At 36.0% G+C, this 17,473-nt stretch overlaps 1 protein-coding gene across 12 annotated transcripts in view; it reads left to right on the top strand.

The window, feature by feature from the left end:
• The window catches only part of LOC150075865 (tensin-1-like), a 405,993-nt gene that overhangs the window by 319,456 nt on the left and 69,064 nt on the right, over window positions 1–17,473 (top strand). For all 12 annotated transcript variants that reach the window (XM_090388058.1, XM_090388057.1, XM_090388066.1 and 9 more), the window contains one exon: window positions 1,286–1,692. In XM_090388058.1, coding sequence (XP_090244184.1) covers window positions 1,286–1,692 — 407 coding nt within the window. The remainder of the gene's footprint in view (window positions 1–1,285; window positions 1,693–17,473) is intronic.

Below are 17,473 nucleotides of genomic sequence, written 5' to 3'. Positions count from 1 at the left end.
TACTTATCCTTTTTGATTTAGGCTTAAATTATTTTCTTTTCAACAAAATAGGTATTTTTATTAAAATTTAATTTTTTAGTTAGTTTAGATTATTAACCTTGGAAGTGATCATATTCAAATATGACCTATTCAAATAAGTGATCATATTCAAATATAATAATACTATTTTGGCGTGTTTCCCATAAAAAAGTTGATATTTTTGGAGAGATCCTCTGCTGGATTTTGGCTGCTTCAGAACCAGGAAAATGTTGTCCATGCAAATAACTTGCACTTGTGGAATGAGAACAAAGTCAGATAAAACTAAAGGCAACATTTTTAGCAAGAAATTCTATCGCAGATGTATATGATAGAGTTTCATATATCTACACATGAATAATTCTTAAATGAATGAAGTAGTGAATATTTTTCCAGCAAAATAAACTACTTTGTTCTGTGTAGTTAATGATAGGTAGCAGTTTTCTTCTGATTCCCTGCATTTTTTATAAACTTCAAATATCATTTTGTAACCTTCTGTGTAGGTTCTTGAAATGAAATTAATATTTAAGAGCAGCTTTTCTCACATTTCTTCACCTTTAAAATGTATTTATAGCAATTTCCCCAACTCCCACCTTTAATAAAAATACTTTAGTATTTTTATTAAAGGTGGGAGTTGGGGAATTTTTATTAAATATGCTAATTTTTGCTATTTAATAATTTGATTTAGCTCTAAGTCTATTAAAAGTATGCAGTTCCTTCTTGAACTGTTAGCATATTTTAATCAGGAAATTTTAACCATTGAATGATTATTAGCACATCAGAAAGTTGAGCTAATATGAGGTTTTAGGTGATGTCTTATGGATTATTGTACTTTGATAAAATTCTTCTAACTTTATATAGAAAATCTGAAAATTACAGAAATATGGAACTTTGAACATATGGGAATTTTAACATTGGGCAAAAAAAAATAATAAAAATAAAACAAATATGGCAAAACAAGTTTAAAATACTGGGAAGCTTGACTGAAAAATTGAGATATGAGAATTGAATTCAACTGATTGAGAACTTCATTGATGATGGAGAGATTGAAATTTGCATTCCTTGACTGATCAAGGAATACAAATTTACAACCAAGTGGATTCACTTGTCATAAGTTTAGGTATAAAATTCTGAAAATGAGAGGAAACAGTGCATTGCCTGTTTAGAGGGAAGGCAAATGCATCCTGTAGTTCATAACTTTTATTTGTTAATGATTATTATGGTAGTTAAAAATCAGTTTTGAAGTTAGTATGCATACTTTTTCTCTTAGGTTCCATCAGTGGCAAAGCCATAACCGACCTCTAGTTCGACAGCGCTCTGACACATCCCATGATAGAGAACGCCCCTTTGTTGGGGTCCGCATACCACATGAAGCTCCTCAGGCAATTCCTTCTAGTGCACCACCACATCAGACTGTTGCACCACCCTCAGTATATGGCACATTATACTCTTGTAGTCAACAAATTCCTTCTCAGTCTCAAAATGTACCACTTCAGGTATGCCAAGATTATATTGTCCAGCCCTCCATGTCCTCTCGTTCATCTGGAACAACTGTTACTGTTCCTTGTGTCATAAGCAATTCAGTCACAGATTCACCTGGACTTTTAACTCTCATAAACAAACCTTCACTGAAATTACAACCTCAGGTTTTACCTGATCCTGCACCAGTCAGCCCAGGCAAGTAAAATATGTTTCCCTCGAGCTTGAGAGAATTCTAGGTTCCAGTGAGAGCAAGCTGAAGCTAAAATAAGATTTTTTTAAATGTATATATAGAAGTAAGCATGTATTTTTGTGTCAAGTTTGAAATAGTATTGGTGGATTACAAACTTTAATATAGATACTGAAATTGAGCTTTCACTATTTTAAAATTGATATTATTAATCTAACACTTATGAAAATTCTTAACTATTATTCAATTTTGGCGATAAAAACTAAGTTTAGGTTTATTTGGATACATACTAACACAGTCTCTCCAATAGTAACTAGACTTTTATAACAGATCACTAAGTTGGATTTTACAATATGCATTGCTAATCTGTACCATGGTGGCAGTTTAGGATAAGTAGTATAAAACTGCATTCCAAAATTGAGTTAAATTTAGATTACGAAATCAAGCATTGACAAAAGAGATGTTAAGATTGTGCTGTGAAAAGGGCATAATATGATCTAAATTCAAATTTGTCAAGTAATGATTACCTCACTTTTTTGCTGTGATGTTTTAGTTCGGCTTAGTTTATTGAGTATTTGAAAGATTACATGTTTTCCCACAATTAGTAAGCTATTTACTGAACTTACTGTGTTTTTTAATTCATTTTGGAATCTCATTACGCCAAATTATCTGCCCAGTGTGTGTTGAGGGAGGAATGCAATTGAATAAAGAAATACTTATAAACTGTATCCAAAAAAATTGAATAATAGTGCTTTTTAAAATTTTAATTAATTTAAATTTAAAATTTTATTTTTAATTAATTCAGTTTAATTGATGTAGGCATAATTGTGTTTAGAAAATGTATAGAATGTAGGAAAAGAAGCTATGCCTGACATGTAAGATCCCTTTATATAAGGCAATGGTCAGGCCATACCTTGAGCCAGGCCACCTGTATACAGTATACAGGTTGGCCCCGGGTGCCAAGCGTTTCCGTGGCCAAGTGATTCTTGCATGTTTATAAAGCGTTTTTCCTCCAAGTGACAGAGTTTTCCTTGTTTTTCTCTTAGAATTAAAATTTTCTGTTAAGTAGCTCTACTTACTTAAAAACACTAAGAAGAGAGCCCAGAAGAAGGCAAGTACCTTTTTCTTTAATTTAGCTAGCCGTACTAACTTACTAACTCTACGCTTGGCCACCAAGCGGCACTGCTCCTGCCTCCCCGTGGCGGGGCCGGTAACCTGGGTGGTAAAGGCAAACCCCCAGGGCAAAAAGGAGCGATCATGGATAAAAATCATTATCCAAACTTAGAGCCTTTGAGCTCAAGGGCAGAAGATTCTAACCCTGACCATGACTCAAGTCAACCTAAAAGACTGCGAAGAGAAGCAGAATGTCATGACGATTGCCCAAACTTCCTGGTGATTCATTCCCTATCTGCTCAACCTGTGGGTAAGTTGTCACCATTCTTAATTCAGAAAATCTTGGAGTTGATTGCTGGATCACCAAAAATGGTTAAAAGACTGCAATCCGGAGACCTTCTGATAGAAACAGCCACCTCAAAACATTCTGAGCGGCTGTTAAAAACAACAACATTTGGTGGGTTGACAGTAGAAATTACTCCCCACAAAACACTAAATTCATCAAAAGGTGTCATCAGCGAGTGGGACCTAATTACAGTCTCCAAAGAAGAACTACTCCAAGAACTCAGCAGTCAGAAAGTAGTAAATGTAAAACGGATCATGACGAAAAAAGATGGAAATCTTACTCCAACAAGATCCATCATTCTGACATTTAGCACTCCAGACTTACCATCCTCTATTAAAGCTGGTTATTTAAACTGCCGGATTCGACCATACATCCTGAATCCTGTTCGTTGCTTTAAATGTCAGAAATACGGCCATTCCCAGCAGGCTTGTCGCGGGGAAGCCACATGTCCCATCTGTGGCTCTAAAGATCACACCCAAGCGGATTGTTCAACCAAAACTCCTGTTTGTCCAAACTGCAAAGGAAGCCATCCAGCCTTTTCCAAAACTTGCGAGCTATGGATAACAGGAAAGAAAATTCAAAAATATAAAATTGAAAATAAAGTCACGTTTCCTGAGGCACGTAAACAAGTTATGTCGACCATGCCTAGTGGTCGTTCTTATGCAGCTCGAACTAGAAACTTTGTTTCTACTGCAGCTCAAACGGATGTATCAGTTCCGCCTAACACCTCTCTAGTGAATTGGCTTAAAGTTACACTTTCAATCTGTAAAAAAGATAATCCTCATAATCCTCCAAAAAAAACTAGCGAAGCCACAAATACTCCAATCAGTATCCCTACTCATACCTCATTGGTCTCAATTGAAAAAGAACAATTAAAATCTCACTCAGTCCCAAAAAAAATAGAAGCGCCTACCAATAATATGGATGTAGATGAGCTGCTAAGTAATGAGGAGCCCATTCTAGAACTCCATGCAGATAACACCATGGATATTGGACGCCCCACATTTCCAAAAAAAGACCGGAAAAAATGTCCCATGAACAAAAAACAGTCAGACGAATCATCCTCAGCTAAATCTAAATAATGTATAACATCATACAATGGAACTGCAGAGGACTAAGTAGTCATTCTGATGACTTAAGGGATTTACTAGCTCAATTCAATCCCATAGGTGTATGCCTACAGGAAACTTTCTTGTCACCCCAAATTTCACCAAAATTCTCAAATTATGTGATATACAGACGAGATAGGAGTTCAAACTCTCCTGCCCGTGGCGGAGTGGCTATTCTTGTTAACTCTGACATTCCATCCAGGCCGATCCAATTGAGAACCACTCTAGAAGTTGTCGCAGCTCGTATTGCAGTTGGTATTTCAGTTACCATTGTTTCCATATATATTTCACCATCTCTACCACTTCCACATTCAGAACTTGACAGCCTGATTTCACAACTCCCAACTCCAATTTGTCTCTTTGGTGACTTGAATGGACATCATCCATTGTGGGGGTCTGCTACAATGGACAGAAGAGGCAAATTGATGGAGGAATTCATGAACAATAATGATCTTAATTTATTAAATTCTGGATCTCCTACTTACATACACCTAGCAACAGGATCTGTTTCTGCAATAGACTTGTCAATTTGTTCACCCTCTATCTTTCCAATCATGACATGGTCAGTATTAACCGATCCCTTTAACAGTGATCACTTTCCAATTATTTGCTGACTACAAACAAGAGTAACTCCGAATCCTGTTCAACGATCCAACTGGCAGTTTAAAAAGGCAAACTGGGAAGGCTATTCTGCCCAAATACTCTTAGACAGATGTTATGTTCAAAGACAACATATTGATGAAGTAAATACTTATATAACCAATCAGATTCTCACTGCAGCTAATGCTTCCATTCCAAAATCCATGCCTTATCACAAACACAGAAATAACTGGTGGAATACAGATTGTTTAATTGCCAAACAGGAAAAAAACCGTGCTTGGAATAATTTCCGCAAGTATCCCACCACTAGTAACCTAATTGCTTATAAAAGACTCAAAGCGAAAGCTAGACAAGTTAGGCGGAAAGCGAAACGGGATTCATGGATTGCTTTTGCCTCAACCATTACTAAAGACACGGATACACAGGTCATCTGGAAAAGAATACAGGCATTAAATGGCAAATTTGCTCGGCTGCCCTCTCCGATACTTCATTGGAGAGGGAAAGACATTTCTACTCCTGAAGAAGTTGCAAATGCATTAGCAGAATCATTTGCAAAAATCTCAGCTTCTGCCACCTATGCGTCCACCTTTCAGAACATCAAAGCAGGTGCAGAACGGTATAAAATCAACTTCTTCACGCGCCGCTCACTGTCGTACAACCAACCATTTACATTAATAGAACTTCAAGAATCATTAAACAGATCTTCCAATAGCGCTGCAGGTCCAGACGGAGTTCATTACATTATGCTAAAGCATTTACTTGATGAAGACTTGAGAACTCTATTAATTTTTTATAATCGGATCTTCACTGAAAATGCCTATCCTTCTTCATGGTGCCATTCGTTCGTTATCGCCTTACCAAAACCAGGAAAAGATCCTTCCTGTGTTGAAAATTACAGGCCAATATCTCTTACGAGCTGCATGGGAAAAATTTTCGAAAGGATGGTTCGTACTAGACTCACCTACATCCTGGAGTCAGAGAATCTCCTTCCAGAACAACAATATGGCTTTCAGAAAAATAGATCAACGCTGGACGTGCTTATCAAAGCCGAATCTCATACCCCCAATGCCTTTGTCATGAAACAACATTTGGTCATGGTCAATTTAGATCTTGAAAAGGCATTTGATACAACATGGCGCCATGGCATTATTAGGGACCTTTACCATCTGGGGCTTCGGGGCCATTTGCCGGAAATAATTCAAAATTTCCTGCAATTGCGCTCTTTTCAAGTCCGATACAAAAACATCCTCTCTACATCTCACATTCAGGAAGAGGGAGTCCCACAGGGATCAATACTCAGTCCAACACTGTTTTCAATCCGAGTTAGTAGTATGACACGAGATATCCCAAAAACTGTTCAAACGTATATGTATGCAGATGATCTTACCATTTCCTGTCAATCTCAAAGTATGAATACCATTGAACGGCAGCTACAACTTGCCATAACCAAAATAGAATCCTGGACTTCACTGAATGGTTACAGACTGTCAGAAAAGAAATGTACGGTCACTCACTTTTGCAAGAAGCGAACTCTCCATCCCAAACCTGAACTGCAAATAAACAATACTCTAATCCCGCTTGTTAATACCGTTAAATTTCTTGGACTACTATTAGACCGCAAACTAAATTTCCAAGCTCACATCACTTATTTGAGAACTACTTGTTTAAAACATTTGAATATACTTCGTTCTGTCTCATCTATGTCATGGGGAGCTGATCGGTGTACTTTGCTTCATCTCTATAGAAGTTTAATCTGTTCACGACTAGATTATGGTTGTCCAGTGTATGACTCTGCCACGAGCACTACATTAAAACGGCTAAATATCATCCATCACAGTGCTCTGAGAACTGCGCTGGAAGCTTTCAGGACTTCTCCGATCCAAAGTCTATATATTGAAGTGCATGATCCCCCATTACACCTGCATAGAAAAACACTACTGCTTCACTACGCTGCTAAGATCCAGAGTCTACCATTGCACCCAAGTTGGGAGTATCTCTATAATACTTGTTGGGATGCCTTCTATGAGAGCAAGCTAAATGAAAATAGACCCGCCTCTCTCAGGATCAAAGAGCTTGTTCAGACTTGGAATGTCAATTTAAATGAAATTTTCCAAGACACAACTACGCCTGTTGCTCCTTGTGCATATGTGTCTGTCTCTCAAGATACATACTTCCTCCAGTGGGGGAAAAATATACCTTCCTGCAATATCACACAGCTACATTCAGCTCATGCTATGAACAACCATGCCTGTAAAATTTATACGGATGGTTCAAAAACTGGGAGTATGGTAGGTGCTGCGGCAGTTTTTCCTTTGTGTACAAGTTCAGCCACACTACCGCTTGCTTGCAGTGTCTTCACAGCTGAATTATATGCCATTAAGTTAGCACTTAGTAAGATAATTGAGCTTTCCATCTCATCTGCCATAATTTACACAGATTCTCTTAGTGCTGTCTCTGCCATAAGGAAGAATTCCTCCATTTCTCACCCTACATTGAAACAGATTCATTCCCAGCTATTCGCTTGCAGTGTGTCCAATCAGTCAATCAGTTTTTGCTGGATCCCTGGCCATTCAGGCATTCCGGGAAATGAAAGTGCTGACTTTGCCGCTAAACATCCTCAACCCACTCTCTCACAACATCCTCAGGTTCCTTTCTCTGATTTTAAGTTGGTCATACGCAAAGCCTGCTATGTATGATAAATGGTCACAGACATGGAAAAGTGACACTAACAATAAACTTTATCAGATAAAAGAAGATCCAAAGCTGTGGCTGTCTGGCTTCCGCAGAAATAGACGAGAGGAAGTGGTACTGGCAAGACTCAGAATTGGACACACTCACCATACTCATCTCTTCCTATTTTTTTATTGGGGGAGAGCCCACCGCAGTGCTCATCCTGTCAGATGCAACTTACAGTCCGTCATTTCCTGGTTGATTGTCCCTTATATTCAACAATCCGATCAAACACATTTCAGTCACTCTCTACATTGAATATATCACCTGATTTATCTCGCATCTTAGGAAATGAAGCAAATATTGAAGAACTTTTATTATATCTAAAACATATTGGTTTGTTCAGAAGCATATAATTTTATCTCTCTAACAATACGCTTTTTGTCAATTAACGATGAAGAGACACAATTTGGCCATAGCAGCCCTTGTGTCGTTAAACCGAACTACAACAACAACAACAACAATAGTATACAGGTCTGGAGGCCTCATTTTAGGAAGGATATAGAGTTTCTAGAACAAGTACAGAGAAGGGCAACAAGATTGGTGAGAGGAACAAAGGGGTGCGCTTACAAAGAAAGGCTTAAGTTCTGCAAGTTGCAGCATCTGGAGACTAGGCACCTGCGAGGTGATCTGATTGAGGTGTATAAGGCCTTGAATGGTTTGAGCAGGCTCAATGCTGATGGGATACTTCCCCTTGCTCAGGCTAAGAACCTGAGGGGACATAGATTCAAATTGAGGAAAGACAGTTGTAGAATAGATATGCGAAAATTTGCCTTTAGCCAGCAGTGGTTGATTGGTAGAACAGACTTCCATCTTTTGTTGTGGAAGTTGATAGTCTAAATAAATTTAAGGCTATTGTAGCAAAGGTTGCATTATTATACTCAACAGGGGGACTTGGTGAATTGATCCTGTGAAACCTTTGGCTTTGATTGATTATTAATTGTGTCAATGTACCTACAACCAAAATATACCAAAAGGTATATTGTTGTGGTTGTGAAAATAATTTGTTTATTTTTTTACTGTAGTATACATATATTTACTATATTACACAGTGGTTTCCAATGCACAGCTGTCTTTCTCTTGATGTAGGATGCACTTGTACTATACTGAGAAATTCAGCAGATTTCACTTTTTTAAAATGAATAAGGTAATTTTGTATCACAAATTAGTAATTTTCAGTTATAAGATTGATTTTCATGTTATTCTGGGTATATTAAATAATTACATTATTTAAATGAAGATTAAATATTCTCATTTTATTATCTGTATGTATAATTATTTTTCTTAAAGAATTTTTAAGAAAATAAGTATTTCTTTTTTTCTTATAAAGAAAGCATAAAGAAATCCTTATAAGTATTTCTTTATGCTTTCAAATTTAATCAACATTAACCCCCTTCCATCGCATTGACTTGAAGATGGATTCCAGAGTGGATTCAAAAATGTAGCTTATCCACCTTCCTACTTTATTTTGGTAAATTATGATACTAGGTGTAAGGGATAACCTATAATCTTTCAAATAATATTACTAAGTTAAACTAAGTTGAACCAAATAATTATGTGGTTAAAATTCATTATTTTATCAAGTGTTAATATGTAAAGCTGGTATTAATGTGTATTCTGGTTATTTCATAAATTATTTTATTGTAATTACATCACATTCATTACTTGCTATTAATATGTGTGTTATTACTTAAACATTTGTATACTTAAAATGTAATAATGCGTAGTAATAATGCATCAAAAATTGAATTTTGACACTTTATATTAAATTGACTAAATGTCACTAATAAACCTTAAATGGGAAATTCACATGAATTATGTCTTATATTCAGGACTAGTTTAGTTTTTGTTCAGTTTGAATAACTTTTGATCTGGTTTTATTTAATTAGCTTTCTTTTCTTATGGAGGCTGGAAATATCCAACCTTCTTAAATTCATCTGTTAGTTAAACTTTTTATGGGCATTTAGTAGGCATATCATACTAGTTGTTCTTTGTGTAACATTTAGGAGGATATTTCTATGAATTATTTAATTTAAAACTAATATAACTTTTTAATGTATGCAAGTTACAGCAGCATTTTATATACAGGAACTCTCCGACTTATGTAAGGGTTGCGTTCCGCGGAACGCTACGTAAGTCGAAATTTTACCTGTCGGAATTTCCCCTATGCTTGTGCAGCACTTGCAATTGTGCTCACTGAATTGATTGAATCAAAAAAGAAATGTTCGACGAATATGTAAATAGAATTATTTATTGTATTTATTCAATTTTTTATCTCATGCGCAGGAAAAATTACAAAAGTGTGCAATTTAAAAAAATTTCAAAATTATAAAAAAAGAGAGGAGACAGGCATAATGTCAGTAAGTTTTACCTCTCGAGCATTGTTGCCAGAATTGACATCTTCAGCTGATAAGTATGCCGCTGCGGAGGTTGAGGGCTGTGGAGATTTAGAAGGGGTTGGCCGCTCAACCTTATGAAAGAACATATTAATGGATGACTGGACAGAGGTTTTTTTCTTTTCATCATAGATTTCTTTGTAGCAAGCAAGCATATCATTCACCCCTCTGTTAACTTTTAAGAATTGTTCACTGTCAGGATCCATCTTCTCAAACCTCACCATTGCAGATGAAATTTCACAAAATGCTATTGCCATCTCTCTGGTGACGAAGCATCTCGGCTCCTCATTTGGTTCATCTTGTGCTTTGTCAGCATTTTCTTTTTTCACTATCGCTGCCTGCAAGTCAATAAGTTTTTTCTTCCTCTATTAACTCCTCCACGTCTTTGGCATCAACCTTCAACTGAAGTAGCTCTGCAGCCTTTACAATCTTATCTGTAACCTCTTCATATGATTCATCTTTTTCAAATCCTTTGAAGCCTTTTATGTGCCGTGGGCATATTTTCTTCCATTCACCATTTAAACAACTTTTAGTAATTTCCGCCCAAGCCTTATTAATGTTTAAGATGGTGTGGTAAATATTGTAAGATTTCCAAAAGTATCTTAACGTAAAATTTTTCTCATCGTCTACTGCAGACAGTGCCTGATCAAATGTTGTGCGTAAATAGTATGCTTTTAAATTCGAAATAACACCCTGATCCATAGGTCGGGTGAATTAAGTCGTGTTTGACAGTAGAAATATGACTCTCATGTTCGAATTGAAATCATCTAGATGCGTAGGATGTCCAGGAGCATTATCTAATAGAATCAAAATCTTGAGAGGAACGTCATTGTCTTTACAATATTTTTCAACCTGTGGAATGAAGCAGTATTTAAACCACTCCTCAAAGAGAGATATTGTTATTCATGCTCTCTGGGTCGATCAGAAATGCATGGGTAGGGTGGCTTTATTGATGCCCTTAAATGCATGAGGATTTCCAGAATGGTACACAAGCAGTGGTTTTAATCTGTAATCTCCTGCTGCATTAGCCCCAAGCAAGAGCGTGGCCCTATCTTTTGATGCCTTGAAACCTGGCATTGTATTTTCCTCTTTGACAATGTATGTTCGATCTGGCATTTTTTCCCAATACAGAGCAGTCTCGTCAATGTTAAAAATTTGCTGCATTCAATAGCCTCCTTCATCAATAATTTTTTCCAACACATCAAAAATTTCTCTGCAGCTGCGGAATCGGCACTGGTGACTTCACCACATACTTTAATGTTGTAGAAACCAGCATGATGCTTGAGCCTATTAAACCACCTGTTGCTTGCCACGAACTTGGGTTGAGGTTTGCCATACTTATCCTTAATGTCTTTATAAATACTTGTTGCTTTTGCTTGAATGGTCATTAGACTCAGGAGCACTCGCTTCTGAATCTGATTTTCCATCCATATTATTAACAGCCGTTCCATCTTCGATATAGCACCTGAACGCTGTTTTGTGATCACTGTTGATCTTAAGTGTATTGATCCTTTGACATGTTGTTTTTTCCATGCATTGTCCTTTAAAATAGTATTCACTGTTGAAGCAGCGATACCTAATTCCCTTGCAATAAATGACAAACTGTCCTGCTTCATACTTCTTAATCATTTTTATCTTCATTTCTAAATCAATTTCGTTTTGTTTCCTGGAATTACCACCACTTGCACTTTTCATTGGTCGCTTTCCCTTCATCATTGTAATACATAAATAGGAATGAAGAGAAGTTTCTGAAAATTTGTTTTTTATATGATTGAAGATTTCAGTGATGGGGAACACATTTCACCATAATAGCGTAAAAGCCCACACAATTGCAGTTATCAGTATTATCGCAAATGCAATAAGATTGAGTTTACTATATGTTTATAAGGCGCCTCCATAGCCAGGTGGGCAGGAGCAGCAGTGCATAGTACACGCTTCTTGATTAGACCGGGGTTCGAGCCCGTGACCACCAAATATGGAGGATGTGGAAAGGTCACAGAATGACCACCGCATATCCCCAGAGCAATATGGCCTTAGTTGCTAATGCTCCTAAAAACCAAATAACAACAACATGTTTATAATTAGCTGCACTAACAGAAAAGCCCAATAAACCGGAAAGTGCAAATTGTTTTTATTGTTTAATGGTCATGACCTCCAAGAAACGTGCTTTAGAAAAATATCACAAAGGCATTCAAAATTGATTATTATAACCGGAACATATGATAATAATGAAAAGGTAGTGCAATTTCCATTATAAATATGACCTTTTAGAGAGATAAATAGCTTAGTAATATAGTGAAATTTTCAACTTCCGAGGACTTGGAACGAATTACAAAAAAAAACAACAATGTGTTATTGGGTTCACATTACCATATTTTCACGATACCTCCATTTATTCCTACAGGATGCAAAATATGTTTCCACAATTTTTTTTAAGTTTGCACTGGCTGGCAAAAACTTATGTAAAGTTGAATTTCCACAAGTCGAGTATTATGTAAGCTGGGGAGTTCCTGTACTCTTAAATGGAGTAGGCTTCCAAGTTTTTTCCTAACTTGACACTTATATATCAGCATGGTGACACAATGAAGCAAAAAGTGAAAGTCATTTAGTAGAGTGTAAATTTCCAATTGGTGTGTGGCGGGGGGGAGAAAGCACAGTTTGTGTGGACATATCATTAAAATGACCTATACACTAGAAACAAGCAATCATTTTGCCATTAAGAAAGTTATAGAGAAATATGGAGTCTGGAAGGTGTCTCCTCCCTTTGGGTATACAGATTAAAAGTGACAAAGGAGACTATCCCACTAAACGTTTTCAAACTTCTCTTGTTGTTTGGTGAGAGCAGTCTAGTATGAAGACCAAATTTAAAATGCATATTCCACTGGAAATGTATATGGTGGGATGGGGGGAGAAAGAGATAGAAGATAACAATAATGAAACTTACATAACATTAGGGAAACCTCTTAATGTCACCCCACCAAGGGATAGAATTAACAACTAAAGCCCTCTATGGTCATTTAGAAAAAAAATTACTGTAAAGAGGTTGAAATAATTATAGCAGAACCTCATAAATCTGCCATCCTCAGGACCCAGTATGTGCCGAATTTTTGAAAATTCCAGTTTTTTAAAGGTTACGATGTAGCCTAAGTATTCAGGAGTAATTCATTATTTTCATTACACAATACAACATCTATGATCCTGTAATCTTCACAAAATCACCAGCATTAAGCCAAAATGCTAACCTATACTGCTGGATTGGTCCAGTGGGTAACATAAATTTGAACTAGTATCAAATGTCTCACAAAGTGAATGATTTTATATGTTGCAATTACATACTAACAGTGACACCCAATCTAAGAAATATGTAAAATGGAAATTGGTATTTGGAAATTATTACTAGAATATAATGCATTAATCCAGCATTTATGGTGATTTTTTAAAAAGTTTGGCTAGCATATATTTACCCTCTGCTACCATCAGAGAAATATTCAAAAAGTTCTGGATTTTTGAATGCAAGATTTTTGAGGTTCTACTGTAATTTAAGGGTAGAATTGAGACTATTCTTTGTGAAAATACTAAAAAAAAAAAAAAAAAAAAAAAAAGATGCAGGTCCAAACTTTATCCTAGAAAATGCCAAACCTGTACAGAAGGCAGGGAAGGAAAGAAGCACTCTCTACTTCATAACAACAAACTATAATTGACTGAGTTGTTCACATGCTAACTAGGTCAAAAGTTTTAGATATATGAGTTGCCTAGTTTGCTCAGAAGAGGAGAATGGCTATCAAAATTGAAGACCTTAGAGAAGCAAAAGAGCTATAGTTTTTCATCCTTGTAAATCCTTCTTGCCTCAGATGTGCCAGGGTGCAAATATTCTTTATATATATATATGTATTGTATATATTTTCTATAACTAATCATGTTTGCAAAAATGAATATTATTATTATTATTATTATTATTATTATTATTAAATCTGTGTAGAAACCTAATGGGACTGGTACAATGTATCTGTGATGAAGTTAATATCTTTAGAGAATGTCTAGACTGGCAGTGCAAGGGCATAAGCAGACAGCAACTTGATTTTCCAAACAGAGAAAGGGTCTGAAGTGGCAGTAAAGCTTCTAATAGACAGTTTATATAGAACTTTGATAAATAGATTTATTTTAATTATTTATAAAAGAATTAATAACTTTAGGAAACCACTTACTTAATGATAAAACATGTACGTGGCATAATAGAAAACTAGATTAACCGTTCTGAAAAAAATTTTCCAAAAAATGAAAAAAGTAAAGTTTCTCTTTAAAAAGAGTTAATAAAATAAGATAATAAAGATGATATACCATCCCTTAACACAGCATTTCCCAAACGTTTTTAGTCATGGAACACTTACGAAACACAAGTTTAGCGGGACCCAAAGAACTGTTTGCTAATATTTTATTACATATGATGCACTGTGCATCAGAAGCATCTTTATTTCCAACACATGTAAAGCCGAAATTCAAATAACTGTCATTATACTTCGTTTTGGTCTTTTATTAGTTGGTTCCTGTTTTTTCACTTTGGATTTTTGGGGAACAAAAGGCTGCGATTGTTCATCCTCACTCTGAAGTGTGACAATATTGTGTTCGTATTCGTCGACCACAGTTGCACTACTAGAAGTACTTTGCTTCTTGGCGCAATATGGTCATAGCAGCCCTTGCGTCAATAAATCCCACTCCACTCCAACTTTGCTTCTTGCTTTAAAGTTCCTTTTTTCAACCACAAATCCATGGTCACATATTTTAATAATAATATTTCGAAATACTAATTAATTATCAAAAAAAATTTATACAAGGAAGTGAGTTTAGTTATGATATCGGTTTGTTTCCTCCTCTCCTTCAACCCGTGTACTCCAAACTAAATTGCATATGAATGGCGTACTAGATTGCTACATTGCTACTTTTTCGTAAGTGTCATTACCTCTACGCATACTTCTCTATTCAGTGCCTGCCAAAATAAAGTGTTCCGCAGTCTATTTGAATATTAATCTGTCAGTATGTTAATAACCAAAAAAAAAATTATGTTAAATATTATAATGATACAAAAGTGGTGTACGCTACAAATATGCAAAATTTATTTATTTTATTATTATTTTTTAAATTATTAATTACGATTTTTCACGGAACACTTGTTTACATCTCATGGAACACAGTTTGGGAAATGCTGCATTAACAAATACATATAAAACTTGTAAACTAGTAAAATATATATAAAGCCCAGGATGCACAAAACCAGGAAATTTCCTGGTTTTGCATAACCATATAACAATTCATCAAAAAGTTTTATAAACTTTGTTGTAAATGTAAATTTTATCTGGCAAAATAATCTGGATACAATATATGGAATGACAATTAAATGATAGGAACATATTAAAACAGGAACATAGATGCTTCAGCATCATTAATAAACATTCCTTAACAAATACAATATTTAGACATTTAGAAGGCAGTAATCAGGATGGAGGAACACAAGACAAACTTATCAACAGAATAGCAACAGTACCACCAAGATGGCAGTGCAAGCATGAAGTTTAAATTTGAAAGAAGCTAAAACATTGACCCAAGTATGAACCAAATGGAAAACTGTAAAATCTCAGTACCAGCTGGAAGAGTGCCTAAGCAGAGTAATGGAATCAAAGAAAGAAAAAAAAAAAGAAAAAAAAAAAGAGGACCTGTAAGATTTTTTTCTTGTGACTTCAGCCCAGGTCGGGCTATATTGGAGAATCATGCTGGAGGTCTTGTTCTGTTAAATGGCCCATTCATCATGAAGGGCCACATCGAGTGCTTCAGTTTGGTATCAGAAACCACCTTAACATTTTATCCTTTGACTTGACTGATGGCCACAACAATATCTAATTATGTGAACTAGATATTTCATATAACTGCATGTAATAAGACAAAACCCATACACCATTATTATTAACCCTCTCCACTTGAACTTTATTATTCTTGACTTTTTCAGTATCCTCTATCTTGAACATTATGCTATCCTTGACATTTGAAATAAATGTAAGATATGAAAACCAATGTCTTTGACTGTTACTATTTAAATATGTTTTTTAGACTCATCTACAGTCTTGCGGCTTCTAGCCTGTCACCTGGTGTCCATAATAAATTGCAGTACTTCGAAAACATTTCCATTTTATTGGTATGTTTAGTATAAAAAAATAAACAGATATTGACTTTCCTTGCAATAGCTTCTAAGTGGGCTGCAACTTTTTTGCTGAAGTGGCCCAAGTGGAAAGGGTTAATAATTCCTTATTAAATCAGTCTATCTGAAAAAAACCTTTTGGGTATGAAGTCTGAATTGACTGCATCTGGATGTTCATGTCTAAAATAATAGCATCAGCTTCCAGTAGTTTATGTTAATATTAGGGCAAAAAACCATGTAAAGGTACTTTGGTCTTAATGTATATGCTACCCTACTAAAAGTATTTAGACACTTCTCCCAGTATAGCGAACAGTATGTATGAGATTTATGAAAAACATCAACAGGTTTCAAAGTGTGCAGGCAATATCAGAGATATCACAAACAAGCACTACACTACAATCTAAGCCATAAGGCCAAGAAGTGATTCACAAACAATCAGAATGAGACATGACAAGAAGCTTACAGACTTCTGAAGAGGCTTAATTGTTGGGCTCTGTATAGCAATTCATCATTGTCTGAAAAAGCCGCACATTTAGGCCCTGCACATAGCCAGTATGGTGAAAAGATGAAAGAATGAGGAGGCAATGTAGGTATGGACAGATGGTCAGGTAAACTAAAAAACTGATAGATAAGAATCTCAAGTACATGAAGAAATTAGTTTCAAACTGAGTGACATTTTTTGGAAAATGCTATGTAGGGAAAATCACAGCCACATTTGAAGAAATCTTGAGTCTGGTGCCTTAGACCACTTGGCCATCCTGACAACGCTATGTAGGGAACTGCATATTATGGGTTTACATGGCAGAACTACTTCTCATAAATCCTGCATCACCAATGATTGTCAGAAATCATTTGCAAATCAAAATTGATGGGGTAGTGTCTACACAATCAATTTTGGAAAATGGAACAGTGGAAACAGGTTCTATGGAATGATGAGTTGGGTTATGCGGGCTTCAGATTAGTTAGTAGAGTATGATTGTGGATAATGATTGGGATCATCATCTGCCTTAAAGGAGGCATGGTCAGATGTGAGCTGCTTCTCATGGTTTAGACTTGTAGCATTGGTTGTAATGCTGAAAACCATCAGTGCTGAGTTGTATACTGACAGCTTCAACAATTCTGTGATTTTCACTCTCTGGAAGTTCTGTGGAAATGGGCCCTCCTTATTCCAGCATGATAATGCTCCATCCCATAAACAAAAGCTCATCTATAGCTGAACTAGTGATTGCACTGAAGAAGGAAGATTTCCTTGCTGCTCTCTACAAAGGACTGGCGCCTCCGTAGTCAGGTGGGCAGGAGCAGCAGTGC

The sequence above is a fragment of the Mastigoproctus giganteus genome, chromosome 13 (genome assembly GCF_048544385.1).
Source record: "Mastigoproctus giganteus isolate SK-2022 chromosome 13, ASM4854438v1, whole genome shotgun sequence".
Taxonomy (NCBI): domain Eukaryota; kingdom Metazoa; phylum Arthropoda; class Arachnida; order Uropygi; family Thelyphonidae; genus Mastigoproctus; species Mastigoproctus giganteus.
The sequence above is the reverse complement of the archived record's forward strand: the minus strand, read 5'-3'. Positions and strand labels throughout refer to the sequence as shown.